At 30.9% G+C, this 18,659-nt stretch overlaps 2 protein-coding genes across 11 annotated transcripts in view; one reads left to right on the top strand and one right to left on the bottom strand.

Moving 5' to 3' along the window:
- LOC132905860 (regulator of G-protein signaling 9) overlaps positions 1-8,482 on the bottom strand; it is a 45,536-nt gene extending 37,054 nt beyond the window's left edge. For 3 of the 8 annotated variants that reach the window (XM_060957566.1, XM_060957565.1, XM_060957564.1), the window contains exons 1-3: positions 8,096-8,481; positions 7,315-7,623; positions 1,333-1,550 (exon numbers count right to left, since the gene is read on the bottom strand). In XM_060957566.1, coding sequence (XP_060813549.1) covers positions 1,333-1,401 — 69 coding nt within the window. In that variant the 5' untranslated portion in view covers positions 1,402-1,550; positions 7,315-7,623; positions 8,096-8,481. Of the gene's footprint in view, positions 1-1,332; positions 1,551-7,314; positions 7,624-8,095 lie in introns of all 8 variants that reach the window. The other 5 variants (XM_060957561.1, XM_060957560.1, XM_060957559.1 and 2 more) reach the window with 5 other exon arrangements.
- Positions 8,483-12,939: 4,457 nt separating this feature from the next.
- Positions 12,940-18,659, top strand: part of LOC132905858 (EH domain-binding protein 1-like) — a 43,101-nt gene continuing 37,381 nt past the window's right edge. Inside the window, exon 1 of one of the 3 annotated variants that reach the window (XM_060957557.1) lies at positions 12,940-13,829. The gene's annotated coding sequence lies outside the window, so the exon portion shown is untranslated. The remainder of the gene's footprint in view (positions 13,830-18,659) is intronic. The other 2 variants (XM_060957555.1, XM_060957554.1) reach the window with 2 other exon arrangements.

Below are 18,659 nucleotides of genomic sequence, written 5' to 3' on the forward strand. Positions count from 1 at the left end.
TATTTGTAAGAAACTACGATACCGCTACAGTGAATCCTGCTTATAATTGTACGTCTAGTATTGATTGCCGGTTGCCGGTTGCTTATCTTCTGTCTATAAACGAGGTCAGGCGAGATTAAACATCTCATGTACAACGTTCATATGCTAGGCTGTAAAAGACGTCTGTTACAACTTATAACTGAATTTAAAGTGAATATCATCAATGCATATATTGAGTTTGGATTCGGGTTAGTTTTTTCAAGTTCAGTTGCCTCACGGCATCCAGCAACGCTTTCGTTAAATAATGACAAATTATGTCGTTGTTTATTACTTAAACCTATAACCGGTTTGCTCATGGCGTCCGAGTCAGGAATACGAGCAACACGGGTGTATGTACATATGTACCAAGATCCCGCACAAACTTTTCTCCACTCGTTGCAATTCCGATACGTGTATTCGCACACCTCTAATGTATTAAAATTAATGTGTGTGCGCGCGCGCAGCTGTGTATCCTATGTATATCCGTAAGCATAGACTCTCTTAAAATTTTCCAACTTAATTATTAACACTTAGTCAATCGCGCACACCACAGCGAGCTATACGTTTCTCATCGCGCTCGGACAAGCAAGCCAACCTATAACGCTGTTCACCGCGTATTTTTCCAAGTATCAAGGACTAATATTCACTACTTAAAAAACAAAGAAGTCTAAAAATTATTTAGATGGTCAATTATATTTGCGGTAATGATTTTATTTAACGATTTCACATATTGTTTATACAAAACGTCAAATAGAAATATATATTAAAAGCATAAAAAAATATAGATAAGATTAAAAACATAAAAAATGACTAAAGATAAATAACACGACTTGAACGTGGAATTAAAAATTCATAATGCACTTTAATATCTTTTTACAATATGGTATCGATCGATTATAACTTTACTTAGTTAGTTATAACTGATAGTGTAACTTTGTAATTAATTTTAACATCACTAAATTGGTGTATTTTATTATATACTGTACTTTATAAAAGCAGAAAAAGTGGTGCAATTAATTGGAAACAATTCCAGGTAAACAATAACTGATAATAATAAAAACAAAATAAAAAAGAGAAAACGCGTTACAAAAGTCAAAAAGGGAGATCTGCCCGTTCGGTCACGCAGCGATGTACTTTACAGAGGGGAGATCTCCCTATTAGATTGGCTAGGTGTTAGGTCGTAAAACGATGTTTGATAAAATGAAAAATGACTGAAAAATTTTGTAGTAATATCAATATGCAAACTCTGAATCAAATTTAAATAATGCAGCTAATACTCTCTATCCATAATGTGTAAATAAGAAATTCATAAACCTTGTCGAAGGCGTAAGGCCTGTGAACGCGTGGCTCCTTCTTCTGTTGTTGAGTATTAGAGGCCTCCATCGCGATCGAGGCGGCCCTCTGCGACGCTGACAGGAGCTGTGACGATATCGATGGCGGAGGGGGCTGGGGAGTTGGGCTGGAGACGGGTCTACCCGAACTCCATGGGGCTCTAGCCCCATCCCATCACTCCAGTCACCCCCGCACGCCCACTGAAATTTGTAACAAATTATTCGTTTCACATTGTGCATATACATAATTTTCATATCTTCAAGCTTAATTATAATCCTACTTATAACAGAGCTAATTAATATTTCAACTTTATCAGCATACGCTGGCTGATGATTCTAACAAATGATGCAAGCTGTGTGTAGTTCTTCGTTTTAAGTAATACAATAATTAGAAACAAATCGCACAAAAAGACTTTTCACTGTTTAACGAACACTATGTATATGGTACAATTTTCTTTTACCAATACATACATCGTCTTATCGTTAAATTCAAAATATTTATATATGTTTGATTACTCTCTTAGTTGTCATGATACAAGAAAACGTTTTGAGAGGAAGCTATTGTATTTCAGAGGAAAAATTAAGTTATAAGAGTGAATGTCATCTGAAAGTCGTATCTTCTGAGAGCTTTTAAGTAGAGTGAATTAATTCTTTGTTTATATTAGAAAAGTGAAATCAATACGCATCCTAACCCCAATCATGTCCCATATTACGGCCCTGAAACGATCTGAGTTGAAAATTTGACAAAAAATTGATTGAGACGAAAGTTCGCAGAAAATTAATTGCCGAAAAAAAATAAACATCTTAATTGCATTATTTCACCGTGCGCTGAAGATGTTGTCCTCCAAATTCAATACACTTACTACGGCGTAAAACTAATGCATGACTAGCTAGCTCTTTTTATTGTATCCGAAGATATACCTGCACATTGGACATGTATTGGAAATATGGATTTTTATGCCTGCAGTCGTTATCGGGAAGTTGAACACATATTAAACTAATAAATAGTATGTTTAAAGTGTTTATTTTGTTTCTGTAATTCATTTTCGTCTCCACCTCAGTCATTTACTTCCGAAGTTTTCAGCGATAGGTTTCAAGATCATGGGACATGGTTGGATGAGTTTTGATCTCACCTTTTTAGTAGTAAACGAAAAAAAAAAGGATATTCCATTTAAAAAAACCTTACTATTATTAAAATCCTAGAAAATTTAACCTTGAGATGATCTTCACACTCATAATCTAATTTCCCCCTTGAAATAGAATAACTTTCTCTCGTAACATTTCTTTATCGTGACAAATACGGAGGTAATTAAGAATCACAGAGTTAAATAGGACACACTGCATAAATTTTTTATCGACATCATCCGATCTACAAATTGTTCAATTTAGTAAATTAGATTTATTTACGTAAATTAGAAATTAAATTTAATTTGTAATTAAATTTTTGATGTACTGAGCGAGTTACCTTCTCATCGATTTCAGTGGTCTTGAAATATGTTGTCAAAGTCACCATTTTTAAAAGCTTTTTCCTATACATATATAGGATGGTCGATTTTAGTTTCCGAGTTATGCACGAAACTATGTTTGGTACCATATACACAGTGTCTTCGAAATCATGGTACAAATGGTCGCGGGCAGTGATTCCACGTGCAAAAATAACATCTTTTCGTTTAAGGGTTTGTTTTCGAGAAAAATGAGTCTGAAAACCTATCAGGTACCACCCCTATATTAACTATTTACGGACAAGTGTCGGCAAATAGCCGCCCAAGTTTTTTTTACCGTTGCAGACGCGTGTCGGCATATAGCCACCCGAATCTGTTCACAGTTCCGGACATTTATTCTGAAGTGGCTGGCGTACGTCTATTTTTCTGAGCGATAATCTTATGCGTATTTACACATGGGTATAGTAAACTAAACAGTATTATGTTATGAAAATTATAGATCTTTAGAAATCTTATCTTCCGTTTAACGTAAAATCGCGATGCAGGATGATGGTCGAGTGAGAACGAATTTTTAGCTTCAATCTTTCAATGGCATTATCAGATGAATCAGAAAGCTTATTATATACTTTATATATTTTTTATAATACCTTATATACGATGCCTAAAAGTTCCAGAAAGAACATGTTCGAACATTATTTTGAACTTGAGAAGATAGAAGACGATGACGACAGTGCTTCAGACAGTGGAAACGGACTCCGTTCAACAATGAATCGGCTCAGACGTTTCAGCGTTTCTAGTAATATTGACAATGATGATGAACTAAATATTGATGAAAATAATACAAGCCTCAACAACGAATAACGCAGACGTTCAACGTGTATATTTTTTCAACTGCGCGCACCAATACCTCTCGTCTACAGCGACGCTCGTTCGCCGAGCGGCCCTGTCCGCAAAGGGTTAACTGGAAACTTCGAATTATGAAATTTCTGTTTCTGTTCGTGTCTGTATTATTAAACATGAACAATGTCACGATTTGCTTCCTTATTGTTGTTATCTTATCTGCGACATCGATTATTATTTTCCTTTATTCTGTATTTAATTTAAATGGTTTTATAAATGATAATAACGTTAATACTTTTTAAGTATCCTTTTATTAATCAGGAAAAGAAGAAAAAAATTAATTAGTTAAAACACGGGTACCAGATGGGTTTTCAGACTCGTTTTTCTCAAAAACGAAGTCTTAAAGGAAAAAATTTTATTCTCTTTTCACTTATTTTTGTATGTAGAATCACCACACGGTCGCTTGTACCATAATTTCGGAAACACCTTGTACGTATCTTCTTTCTATATTTTGTACAAAATTGTAAATTAGATATTATAATTATTGCTTATGTACGTATATATGTATACAAATTATAACTGTGTTAATGTAGACGCACCATTATCGGTATTGCCCACGGAATTTTTGTTATTTTTTTCACTGCTTATACATCACTATGAAAATACGAAAATATCCATTCTATATTCAAAATTCATGAGAAGGTAAAACATCGACAACTTTACGCGGCATACATGATACCAAAAATACCTTTGTGTATGATTTAAAAACTAGAACCGACCACTGATATATGTAGGAAGAAGTTGTTCAGAATGATGATCTTGACAACATACTTTAAGGGTTTCGAAATCGGTGAAAAGGTAAGGTCAGTAATTTGATTAAATTTTTTAATTCATTAAAAATATTGATAGGAAACAAACAATTCCTACGTCTAATCATTCCTCCGAAATTAATCAGTTTTTGATTCCATAGTGCATATGTTTTCTAAATACTGTACTTCTTGTATGTTTCATAACACATAGTAATAATGAGAAATAACTAGCAGAAAACTGTAGCTTTATACGGTAAATAAAAGAAAGTGAGTTGAGTGAGACAGGTTTAATAAAATCTCCAAAATTCTATACATATTCTATAAAAAGAAACGTATTACTAAAGGTCAGAAACATTATTTTATATGCAAACAATATACACGTATGTATACACTTCGTAATCAATTCATTTAGGAATTACCATAGACTGAACATAATACATTATTTTTTTATTTTACTGCATATCCTTAATATACGAACGTCAACATTTACTTCTCTTTTAACTATACAAAAAATGCAGCTATTCAATTTACGAATAGTATAATTTTATTCTTAAGATTTATACCATTAAATACTTCGGCTTCTCGATGTTTACGACAAATTTTTAGTAGTGCTAAATATATATATGTAATAGAGAAGGCACCCTAACAGATTAACATTTATTTCAACTCATCAATAACTTTTGCAATATCTTATTTTCTATTTTCCTTATAAAAATTTGTTATTTTTCTGTGCCCTATTTTTATATATATGTATACTATCGTGCATAAGTATTTGGATTCGCAAATGATTGCAAATGTATAAAATATATTTTAAATGAAGTTCTTCGATCTAACTTTTGCCTCTGATCCTATCTCAGGCAAGCATATATAATTAAGACATATTGATAAAAACACTGGTTGATATTAATTAACAGAAATAAATACAGCAATAATTGTATGTAAATGAAAACTGCTTCTACAGAAACACTTTAGCTAAAAGTGACTTAAAGTATCTTCAACCATATTTTAAAAGTCTATATAGACTTTTCTAATACCAGCGATTTATTAGAAATAAATATAGAATTTAATTGACTCAGATACAAATGTATTGCTTGTTTTAGTTTCATTTTAGCAGAATATTTGACCCCTATTATGGCAAAAGGCAAAGCATTAATAGCAGAGATAAGAATATAAATACTTTGATTGGATTATATCCAGTGTTCAAATACTTATGCACGATAATGTAGGTATAAGAATTTTGTTGATAGTATCATTAAAATATTTGCGATAGAAACGTAATGCGGTAATTAGAATTCATTTAATTGATAAATATGAGATTTTACTCCTTATTGTATCTTGATTTGTTATACATTTAAATTAATCTATTTTTATTTATATTAAAAATCTTGGAAACCAAAGTGGGATAGAAAGCAATATTGAACACCGAGAAGAAATTGGTTACCAGGAAGAACAATATGATGGAAAGAGAGGGCAAAGGAAAGATTTAAGTAGTAGCGTTATGTTATATATAAACACTGAAATTTTAAAATAGTCTATAGACAGAATGCATATGATATGAATGAAATCGTAGATAAAGAAGGATGAATGAGGAGGGCGTGAGTGCGTGAGATAACATAGCAAGTAAGAGATGTATGAAATAAAATATTTTCAAACTTGAACTTTTGCAAGACATGCGTTTCGCACGCAATATACATGACACTATAAACGTAAATTTAAATATTATTCTAAACTTGTTTATTTTAAACCACGAGGCAAAAGCAACACTAAACACAACTCAATAATATTTTTATCATATTGATATTGTTTGCATATTACGTATTATGTACAGATCATAAATAATAGATACCAGTAATGAAAAGGGATACATAATCGCAGACAATCATGTAGCTCAATAATACGGAAGTACATTCGCATCGTTTGACTTTCGTTGAATCGTTACTATAGCAATGACGATATCGAATACAGACCGGTAATAATAACAATGCTTACAATCTTGAAATGTGTGCTAATAAGAAACCTTAAGAATAATTTATTCTTCATATTAGTATTAGTACCACGAATTAACAATCATAAATAGTTGGATTTCAAAATAGTCAAAAGTATTATGTACCCAAAATCGGTAAAATGCAAATGCGTAATATCGATGAAAATTTGGTGTCAATTTTTTATTCATAATGTTTTGCGATCAACATTACGCTTTACAAATTTTTCCATATTCTATCCATTTTCGAAATGCGCGTCGAGAAACTGCGTCGTGACCCGGTTCACTTTCTTTAAGCTTTCGTTCATCGTTAGAATATGTGGTCGATATTTATTGCAGCTGCTTCGTACGATATTTTCCGACTCATTTTTCCACCTTTCCTCTTGAGAGGAAAGTTTTCCAGAGAAAAAAAAGTCACGCGATATATCTACATAATTGCAACATATTAATCGTAATACTGCGGGTAAGAATCACATTTCGGTAAATTTATAATATATTCGATTTAATGATTTCACCGACTAATTGATGCGGGCAGTTGACAGTTGATCGCAAAACAAAACATAATAGAAAGAAAAAGAGATTGAAGGAGAAAAAAGAGAATATCGAAGAAGTAACAAATATTGAAAGCACATATATCGATGATACTAATTGATAAATACGATAAAAATTGATCGATAGAGACGCGTAATGATTGCGACATCCTTGACACAGACGTAATACGCGTGGAAACTTACGGAATTCTTATCGACAAGGACGAATGTAATATAGACAGTGTTGAAAGGGGAAGGAGGAAAAACAAAAGTTCTGACAAGGATCGAGTTTGGTTAAAGCTTGATCATTAAGTTTGATTTAAATCAAAAATCCATTGACACAATGATAATTAAAGTACTCACTCGACGAGTCAGGGCAGTGTAGCTTCATATACGCGTCTCGTAGTATATATCAGGCCATCGGAGCAGGGCCGAGTTCGCGGCCTTTCTTCCGCAGCTTCGAATCTAAAGCCACCGTTCGCACTGTGTCGAGGTAGCACCCGCGCGCGCACACCCGCGCTAGACCATTCTCAACACCAGCACTAGCACCACCAGCAGTACCAACGCTAGCACCAGTACCAACCACGACACTGATGCCGCTAACGCTTCTATGCCAAGCATATTTTCAACGGGACCGTCGACGGCACCGACGCGACGCCGTGACGGCGGTCACTGTCGGCCAGACGAATATCAGGAGATATTCGCGGTTATAAAGTGGAGGGGGGGGGGCAGATACATAGGGAAATAGGCTATGTAGTAGGAAAAAAGGAAGAAAAGGAAATGACTGTTGTGAAACTGGTCAGCGGTCGGAAAACGATTTGCCAGCCTCTACACACCTTCGCTACGTTTCTTCCTATTATATATCTGTGTATACGAGCGCGCGCGCGTTGTGGGTGTGTATGTGTACCTATAAAGCTCTTACGCGCGATAAACACATACATACACACACGTATACACTGTATGTACGCACGCACGCAACACGCACGCAGCACGCACGCATGCACGTTTCTCTACAGCTGCATACATATATAAATCGCCTACGTTTCTCTCGAGATATAACACGTTATTGTACACATAAACGCACGCGCGCGCGCGCGCGCGCTCACACACACACACACACTCGCTCACTCACTCACTCACTCACTCTGCTCACCACTGACTGATTTTCCAAATGATTTGTCACGTCACGTTTCACTACATATTATGATGTATCATTGTCAGCTAACGATACAGAATATCGCTTATTAATCACGCTGATCTATTAGCAACAATATCGTATTCAAATCTCGATGTCAATTTCGTAGAGGTCGAACCCCGCAAACATGTCGTCGTCGTCACTCTACAACTCTGCTCATCGTCAGTTTAGCTTCGGATATTCTCGTACTTATTCGTCGAGCGTTGTCGCGCACTTTCGGCCAAGGATCGGTTACTCGGCACCCTTTCAGAGCTTTCAGCTTCCGCAGCCTCCTCGACTGCTAGATCCGTCACTCGTTCAGCGAACGAGAAGTCCGCGCGTCCGAGTTATTCCGAACTTTATCGATGATGAATGCATATATATACAGAGAATCCTAGTTTATATATGTATATACACATACTCATGTTATTATATAATATGTAAGTACGTTGAACAGTACAGAGGTCGCCTGTGTTCCAACTTCCAAGCAGTATCATTTGTATCCACTGATTGTTCCAACAAAAGTGTATTTAACGTTTCCTTGTAATATTATTCTTCTTATCAAGAATGCTTTAAGATAAAACTGTGTTATCTAAGTCAAGAATCAGATATTAAGATATTTTAGATATAATCAGATATTTTATGATTCATATGCATTGTTTATTGCAAATTATTTAATTAATTATATACCTGCCTAGCAAGTTTTTCAGGGATGAAATAATATTTTTATATTTTATTCCTCTTGGGGCGGGGGGGGGGGGGTGATAGATCTGAATCCGTCATTGAATTTACTGTAAATATTTATTTGAAAAGAAGACAAGAAATATTAAAGTTAAAGGAACAAATAACATACCAACATATACAATTTTTTCTTTTTTCTTTTTTTTTTTGAAAGCAACATTGAAAGTAAGGTTAACAATGAATAATTTGACCTCGGCGCACCAATGGCATCATGGAGGCTAGGAAACTATAACAAAACATTTTGCACATGTGCAGAAATATCCTGAAGCAGTGACGTACAGATTACTTGTAATTACTTTCTGTGTAAGTACATAAGTTGTATTGATGTCGATTCTCTTCTTCTTCCATGGTAGTCAGTCCCTATTTATGCAAATTAATATTTTCATGAAAATAAAAGTTTTATAAAAGACGACTATCTTTTATATAGATTTATTTATTTATACATCTAATTCTCAATGTTTTTCAATCATCATCAAACAATCGTCCCACATTTGATGTGACATTTCAGATTGCATAATATTTATTGATGTGATCATATTCAAATTAGTGGTCAATATAATATAACACTGTAAATATTTCATTGAAAATAATTTAGAACGTTATATAAACATTTCTATTGTTTGTATAGTAATTATTTCTAATTTTTATTTTTTGCGTTCATTTATAAAAGCTCATGTTTAAATATTTATACTTGATACTGTAGTGAAAAAGAATAATTTCGAAGTAAGTGAGCGATTCTAAATAACTTAAAAGAATAGTAAAAAGTGAATAATGGTAACTCTATGTCTGAAACCTCTGCATTACGTTATATTACTCTCATACGCTACTGTTCGAGTTTGTAAGTACGTTCTGCAGACTTATTGATCAACGATCAGTATATATTATGTATCGAAGTTTTCCAACCACCATAAATGGTCTGTGTCTTGATGGTTTATCTTTCGTCTCTTAACCAGACGATATAATCGAATGTTTTCTAGCATTATATAATTTTAAGCTTAATTAATAGATGAATTTTTAAATATATTCTAAATTCAACTCAGTTTGTCGATTTATCAATGTTATTGATCAATAACTATAAGTAATCGGCCTAAATATATTTAGCAATGAAAAATTCATACAGTCGCTTACTAGTTCATTCATATCGGTCTGTTGTACTGCCTTGTTCTTCATAACTACTTTAAACTTTATATACTTTATTGCTTAGTTAAAACAAAATATATTCATTATTCCTTTTACAATTATTATTATTGTATATTATTATTATTTATTTGTATAAACATTGATATACAGTACACTACATAATATTTTCGTAATGCTTAAGAACTAACGACATTGTCGTGATTATACGGTAACAATGAATATAGTCATTTTATTTGTATTGCACAAAGCATACATATTTCACAATAAGAAAGCAATAAATCTGGTTGGTCGATGTATACATATTTAAGGTAACGTTTGGTCAACTAATAAATGCTGTAAGAGAAATAATGATGAAATGGAAAACAAAAGCATTATATATTCTACTTTTAGTGTAGAATCAATTTCTTTCTCAAAGCTTTTGTTTCAAGTTAAATGTTGCAATATAACAAATTTAACAGGTTTCATAGTATAACAAATTTTCTAGTATAGAAACTAAGAAATTATGTATAAACAATCTTAGCTATTAATTTTCTATTAATAATTCAATAAACATACTATTTTCTCTTTTTCTATATAGTTTTTCTTAAATAATATTAAATAATATTAATATTAGTTTTATTAGTTATTGAAATATTTTATATCAATTGAAATAATTTTCCTCCAAAAACTAAAAAATGTTATGAAACGAGCTGGTAAAATTTCACTCATAAGTAGAAACTGTGCAACTGAAAAATCCTACTCGACATCTTTTATGACTACCAGAATGCTTCCAATTTTGACCAATACATAACCGTTTTCAAAATTGCAAACATGAATTACAAAACGAGCATGAGAATCATATTAACAGTTTGACTCTGAACATTAGTATGTTATTCACTACTATGAATGTTTTTACCCAGAACATATCTGCTTTAGACTAGTCGTAATATCCAATGAAATAAAGTATTAAAAGTAGTTAAAGAACTTTCCTTTGCCCTCTAGTTTTTTTAAATGGCAATGGTTAGTTTTAAATAGTCAATATTTCTGTTCACAATTACAAGAATCTTGATTTGCACTTTGCTTTCTTCGCTATTATAAACACAGTAATTAAATTAATAAAAGATTTTGAGTTGATCTTCCGATTATTCTAACATTCTGCTAACTTTGAAAAAACTGAACATTCTTCGGACAAATCAGTGCCTTCCCATGATTATAAATTAAAGTAGGTTTATGTTACACCAATCATTCCTGAGGATTAGAAGTAAATGCAAGGCTTTAAATCTTATTAAGAATATTCAATTTTTTTTGTTAACATATAAATATGTACAAGTACAATAGACTCGCATCTTTTTTTATTTTTTAATTCAATTGTTAATTCTATCACTAAACATTTTAAAAATTACCTTTTATTTATTCTATCATTATTAAAATTCGTAATATATATAATATTCAAATCAAATATAGTATTACTAAAAACAGGACCAATGTACAGTCTTTCTCACTGAAATGGTTTCCCATCATTGAAAAGTCATGGTAAATAGACTTTCACTTCAGAAGCTATACTCCTCTACATTGACTTCAACTTTGTACTGTTCAAATGTCATCTCATATTTTCTTAGCATACTTATCTGAATTTTATGCCAGTGTTAGTACAAACATCTTTTATGGAGTAAAGATAATCATGCAAATAGTATACGTATATAAACAGTCATTTATTTATATAGGAAACTCTGCTGTGGTCATGAAAGATCCTAATGTCCCATTGTAGATATATATAATTAAGAAAATGTTATACTTTTATATATGTGCTAATTTTTAAAAATTTGTCAAAAATAATTTAAAACTGCATATCAGAAATCAATAAAACATTAGCTTTATTTATTTCTTTTATGTTCCATAATCCTGATGTATGAAGATGTCAGTAATATTAAAGATATAAAATATATTAAAATTGTCTTTTCAACTTGATCCATTATGAAACATAAATATTCAATACATGTATGTATATGTATAATATGTTTATAACATATAGAAGAATCTCTTCAATGATTCAAATTATCATATATTCAGAGATTCATGAAAGGCTAAAAAGCTTAAGTAATTTAAGATATCAACAAGTATATAAATATTAATATTCTTTCTCCATGATAATATAGTGATCTATATATTATGATTTAATTATTATTTAATTATGACTATTCTTCAAATTACTATCTCATTCGTTTCTAATGATTTACACAGAGCAACAAATCTTTGTCTATACATATCTATAGTTCAAGATATAGAAATAACTTTCTTTTTATTGAGGTCCATGCACGCATATCAGTAACAATACGTATCACCATACGACAGTTACAATAAGTAAAAAATTCTCTTATATATTTGTAATATCCAACAATATTGCATTCAGGAGATAAATTTCAATATCTGTTACTGTAAAGTTACTCATTCAGTAAGTAATGTTTGTACATTACATGTTGTATAATGATGTACACAGAAAAATTAACTAATTTATATGATAATAATTCATATATTATTGTTGTCGATTGGAAGGAGATTTCAAAATTATAACAGTTACAAAACTATTGTAAACGTAATAAACATGGACAAAAATGCAATATAGATATTACTATACTAATATTGTAAGTTTTTCATAACTAATATAAGTTGTTCATCTGTCTATTAGAAAGAAATTAAAATATTAATATGGTTGCTATCATAATATAGAACCTATCTCGTATCTATATTGAATATATGGTAAATATACATTTAACAGTCCAAAAGTAATGATTAAAATTAATATTTAGTTTCAGAAAATAAAGTAAAATCTTACATACAGTATTTTTGGAAATAATTTCGTAAGTAGTATTATTTTCACCTATATTTAGGTATTAGAAATTAATCAGCTTTTTATATATGATTTCTTGAGAGTATTATATTAAAAAGATTAAAAAGAATCCATGTATACTGAGCTGGGAAAGTTTATTTTAGATAAGAAAAATATATATAGTTTCTTAGAAAAATTTTAACACGTTCAAATACACTTTACATTATATATAATATCATATTATATATATTTATGAGAAAATATAAAGTAAAGCATGCTGGACATAATTCAAATGTCAGTAATCGTATGTACTTAACCTATATTAAAAGATAGATTTAAAACTAACTGTAATATGTACATATATTACGTAACATTTATAAAAAAAAAGAAAGAAACAAGCTTCTTGATTAAAGAATGAAAAAAAGATAATGAAAAATGAATTATTAAAAAGTTTAAGAAGAAGGGAAAGTAAAACAGGCGGAGCTTAGAATGTACGAGGAAGATAGCCAACAAAACAATAAGAAAAGAAAGAGAGAGCAAGGGGTGGTGGCGTGAAATTAAACGCATGCTACTTCGGCTACTCGTTGCGTTTCAGTCACTGGATTGCAGGCACGGTGTGAATGCTGTTTCGGAGTGTCTTCGACCGGTCTTGACTAGTGTTAATCAATGCTTTCCATATGAAAGTGAAGATATATAAACAAAACTCCTAAAGTATTGCTAGTTCGCTTTTGGTTTAAAACATTTATTTAGTTTGGGATATATATTTATTGTACTTATACATTAAGGTTAGAAAAAGTATTGGATAAGTTGATGTATCAGAGTGTACACAAAAAACAGTAAATACATAGAATAGGATCATTTATCGAAATGAAGTGAATTAAGACAAGTGAATTAAGAAAACATGATGTCATTTTTTGTTCGTTGAAGAATTCAGATTGCAGTCTTAGAGTGCCGACATTGCCAACAGAAGGATTGAAGCTGGTGGCAAGCAGAAACAGGTCATGCGAATGACGTAAGGTAACGGATTTCCGTATGGATAAATAATTTGTAGAAAAGAACAAATGAGGCGACTGAAAAAAAGAAAAAAAAAAGCTCTTAGCACGGGTGAAGTGAAGTTTACATATATACTGCTGCACACATGTTATCGCTCATATTCTAAGATTTATTTTGTTTAACACTATAAAACGATAATACTTTAGTCTTTGTATTTATTTGAAAATTATTTCTTTTAACTTTAAGTATAACTTACATGATTCCCAGTAAATGCGCGCGCGCGCACACACACACACACATACACATTACGCTTGATACTTTTCCATGTTTGTAGATACTCTTAAAATATTTACAAAGTCGTATAAGTATATACAACTACTACAGATTATATGAAATAATGTTCTAAAGATGCTAATCTTTTATTTAACTTTATATCTAAATAAAGTATAGTATCCGGACTGTGAAATTTTAGTTCTGAATGTGTCTTTTCGGGCCTATTTTAGGTCGCTAAAGCCGAAAATAAGGGTTATTTTTGACGTAACAGAACAATTTTTGAAAATTCGGCTTTATACACATTTGGCCAACAAAGATCTTTAACCTTAAAATTATATTTAAAAATTTTAACTGTAAAAATTGGCGTAAGTTCGCGATCATATAGAGCGGTAAGCAGTAAACAGCAAAACATGTAATGGCACAGTTAATGCCAATGTTCCAAATGTTCTCTGTATGATTCTTGTATGATCACGGCGCGGCGGCTGGAAGATAAAATATAATCCAAACCTAATCCGATACTCACGATTCAATATATACCGAGTAATCCAAACAATAGTTTAAGAATGCCAAGTTTTAAAGAAGGTACCATCAAAATTCACAAGGATGTCATACATCAATGGGTTGATTGAAATCCTTTAGGCCTTATTTTCGCGAACAACGACCCCCTTTTTGGGCTTCGACGACCTCAAAAACTCCTAAACGGTGTCACTCTAACCGAATATTTTGCAGTCCAAATACTATACGAGAGTCTCAAATTTGTTGGTTTAGTAACTTATAAAGTAAAATATGATCCTTTTTTTATTTATTACGTGCAAACATTATAACCGTTATAAGACAAGTTTTAAAAATTATAGTATAAAAGTTAATATCTTTAATTAATAAATTTTTGTTACGAATAATCGTTATGAATGATTTTTTTGATTACCGATAATTATTATCAATGACGAGAATTTTATTTTGATTACCGATAAACATTTTCGATGGCAAAAAATATTTGTTTGTTTATATTCAGTTATTGTCAATTGTTATTAATATTACTGACAGTTATGATAGTTTGTTATTCATTGACAACATAAAAAAATTAATTATAAACATATTTTTTTAAGCAAAAAGGAACAGTATGAAAATATATGAAACTAAGAACAGAATAAAAGATATTGATGTATAGATAAAGAAAGTAAGTGTGAGGAGGATCGTAGCGTAATTTTATATTTTCGGATCAGTGGACACTTGTAAAAAAAGTTTGTGCAAAAACGACCTTGAACCTGAAATTCAAGGTCAAATTTTTTGTTTATTGCAACGTATTCTGTTCATCACGAGGAGCAAAAGTCTCAACAGAACCATGGTGTCGCAAATGATCCTTTCTCTTGGAAAAATTGTTCATTTTAATAATCCCTAAATTGGCTTTATTGACAATGTGTTTACGTTTTGCAGTTAGATGCAAGAAAAATGGCAGCTATTGATACAGGTTGATACTCCAAATTTAGCGTTGTATATTGCATATCTTCTTTTTTGCTTTTTCTTTTCTTTTTTTCTGGCTATTCAAACAATTCCGAACTCGCACATTTCATGTCGGTCAAATTTCTCCTCAAAATTACACGTAATTTTTCACTTCAGATAATAAAAATCACGTTCAATTCGATATTTTATTTGTGCAACGGATGTTGAACTATAACCAACGTAGACACATAATTCCTGCCCATTCTCGATTAAATCTCCAAAATTATTGCATATGGTTTTTCGCAAGCCCAAATCCTGACATTTGTTCATTGCGAATGCTACTGCATTCACAAGCACGGTCCAAAAAGCATAGTTGCAACTTACGTAGCATCCAATGACCAAAGTTTCGTCGAATGACATAGCTGTTTGCTTTTGTAAAATTGTGATTTTTCTCGTATTCGCCGATGATTGTTCAATGATCTATTGTATGTAAGCTGATTAGTAAATATGCATAAGCAAGAGCGATAATTAACCTGTTCTTCTTTATAAATGCATTCATCAAATTGTTTACTTAACTGCTGAAAATCTTATTGTCGCGGAAAATTTTCTACCTGTAAAGGTCTTCCATCGTTCCTGTATTCTGATATATCACGCTATTTCTCTTAGACGTAAATATAGACGTAAATATAATTGTAAATATATTTTCAGTAAAGCCAGTTTAGGAATCATTAAAACTTTAACATTTTTTTTCCGGAAGATGGGATCATTTGCAACCCACGGTTTCTTCGATACTGTTCTTCCCCGTGATGAGTAGAATATGTTACAATAACAAAAAGTTGTCCTTAAATTTCAAGGTCACAAACTTTTTTTTATAAATCTTCATCTATCTGAAAGTGTAGAATCAAGCTACGATCCTCTTTACACTTACATTCCTTACACTCTGTACAATATTAATACAAATGTTAATAAAAATACTGTGCTACAATATCTTTTATCCTATTCTTTTTTTTACATTGTATATTTTTATATCGTTTTCTTGTTCGATAAAATATATAGGTCTTATAATTAAGTCTTTTTATGCGTTGTTAATGAATAATAATTATCAGTAATGTTAATAACAAGTGACAATAGTCGTATGTAACGAAAAGAAATCTTGTCGCCGATTTGCGTTAATCAAAGAAGTTTTTCGCTATTTAAATGATTTCTTTGAGATTTATTAATAATTGGTTTCTACTTAAATAAAAATTAATTTTTATTCAATGATCTTATCCCAAAAATGTTTAAAATAATTATTATATTGGGTCTCTGATTATGCATGATATATAATTATAAATAACATTATTAATTAATATTTAGTAATGTTGTTGTTATCAGAGAGGTATTCGCTTCTAAACAGCAACAAAAATATATAATTCTTTTGTAACATTAAGTAGATTATCTGTTGATTATCATATTGATTATTAGGTTAGGTTACTATGCAAAAATATTTGTTAAGCCTTCTTAGTGTGTTCTCAGGCTATCAATATATATTGTTAATAATTCAAGGTTCGTAACTAAAAGGATCAACAAAGACTAATGTACGATCGTGATGTTAATAGCTGAAAGCTATTCAAAGCCGAAATATAGAAATTAAATAAATAATAAAAAAAATAACTAAAATGATCAAATAATTAAAATCAATATAATATTGTCAATATTTATCGACAAATTGGATTTTCGTTGACAACCTTGAAATATTGATAATATTATTAATTACCTGAGGACACCTTTAAGTAGGAGCTTTCTTTGTGTCTGTTTTTGTTCATATGTCTGTGTAGTAATAAGCCTTAATTTATTTCTTATGTACATTTTCTATAAAAAAACACAGCATGTTTATATATTTTGTATATCTTTGTGGATAATATTTGTTTTACGAATTTTAAATTGTACTCTGATTTCCTTGTACACAGTAGGTATACACTCAGAATGTAATTGTGTTAAGTATTTTTATCATGCTATATTAAATGTTCTATAAACTTGTAATGTTAATTTTGTTGTATTGAATTTTATATTCCTATGATAGATGATATTCCGAAATTATAAATTATAAATGTATGTAATAAATTATATTATTGATCGTAACTATCTAAAACATAAATTATAGAATACAATCGATTTAAATTTCCTTTTTCATAATGGAAGCTTTACTATATCGTAGTACATTTATTTTTGTATTAATGATATATAAATTTATTTTAAATGTTATATTACATTTTGTCATATTCATCCTATCGGATAATTTTTAAAAAGTGTAAAAATTATTGTTATTGTAAATTTTTAAATAAGTACGACTAGTCAAAACTAGTTGGCACTTTATAGCTTAGTAGTGTGTTTATATAAGAAGGTTAACAATCTATATTTTTCTATTTTACATTTTGGATCGATAGTTATTAATGTTAAATATAGTTCAATAATATTCGTTACTGTGAATTAAGTAAGTATGTCATGAAGCATGCTTATAAATTTTACAGCGCAATAGTGAAAGGGAACATAATGGAAACTCGGACTTGACCTAAACGTGGCGAAGGGGGGGTATATCCGTTTAGGTGACTAGTAATGTTTGGCTAAAATTGAAGCGTTTATGTATATACATACTCAAAATGAGTATAACTAACATCTAAGAATGCGTATTATATACATATATGGATAATACGAGGTTATTTTATATTTTCCTGTTCAACGCTAATATTCGATAATATAATATAATACAATATAAGCGAGGGTAATAATGAAATTGAATTTTATTAACTCGAGCGACTTTAATAGCCCGGGAGCGACAGAAACTTTAGGTTTCTAAACTAAACTACTATTTCTGTACCGCATATAGGGAAAATAGAAGTCTGCCTGGATAGGCGCGGGACAAAGTTCGACAGGAATCTCTCAATTATGTAGAAAAAATAGTATCGTCAACTTAAATCATTAACGCTGTTATTTTTTGTGAATTGTGGACATCGTGAAATGCCTAAGAAGCTGCTGGTCTGCTATCTTACCTGTGGAACAAAACGCCTTTGTCACTTGAGCAAGTATGACAAAGAAGGGAAGTATTGTTCGACTTAAATCATTAACGTTGCAATTTTTTTTTATTAATAGTTTATAGTATAG

Source organism: Bombus pascuorum, chromosome 4 (genome assembly GCF_905332965.1).
Source record: "Bombus pascuorum chromosome 4, iyBomPasc1.1, whole genome shotgun sequence".
NCBI lineage: Eukaryota > Metazoa > Arthropoda > Insecta > Hymenoptera > Apidae > Bombus > Bombus pascuorum.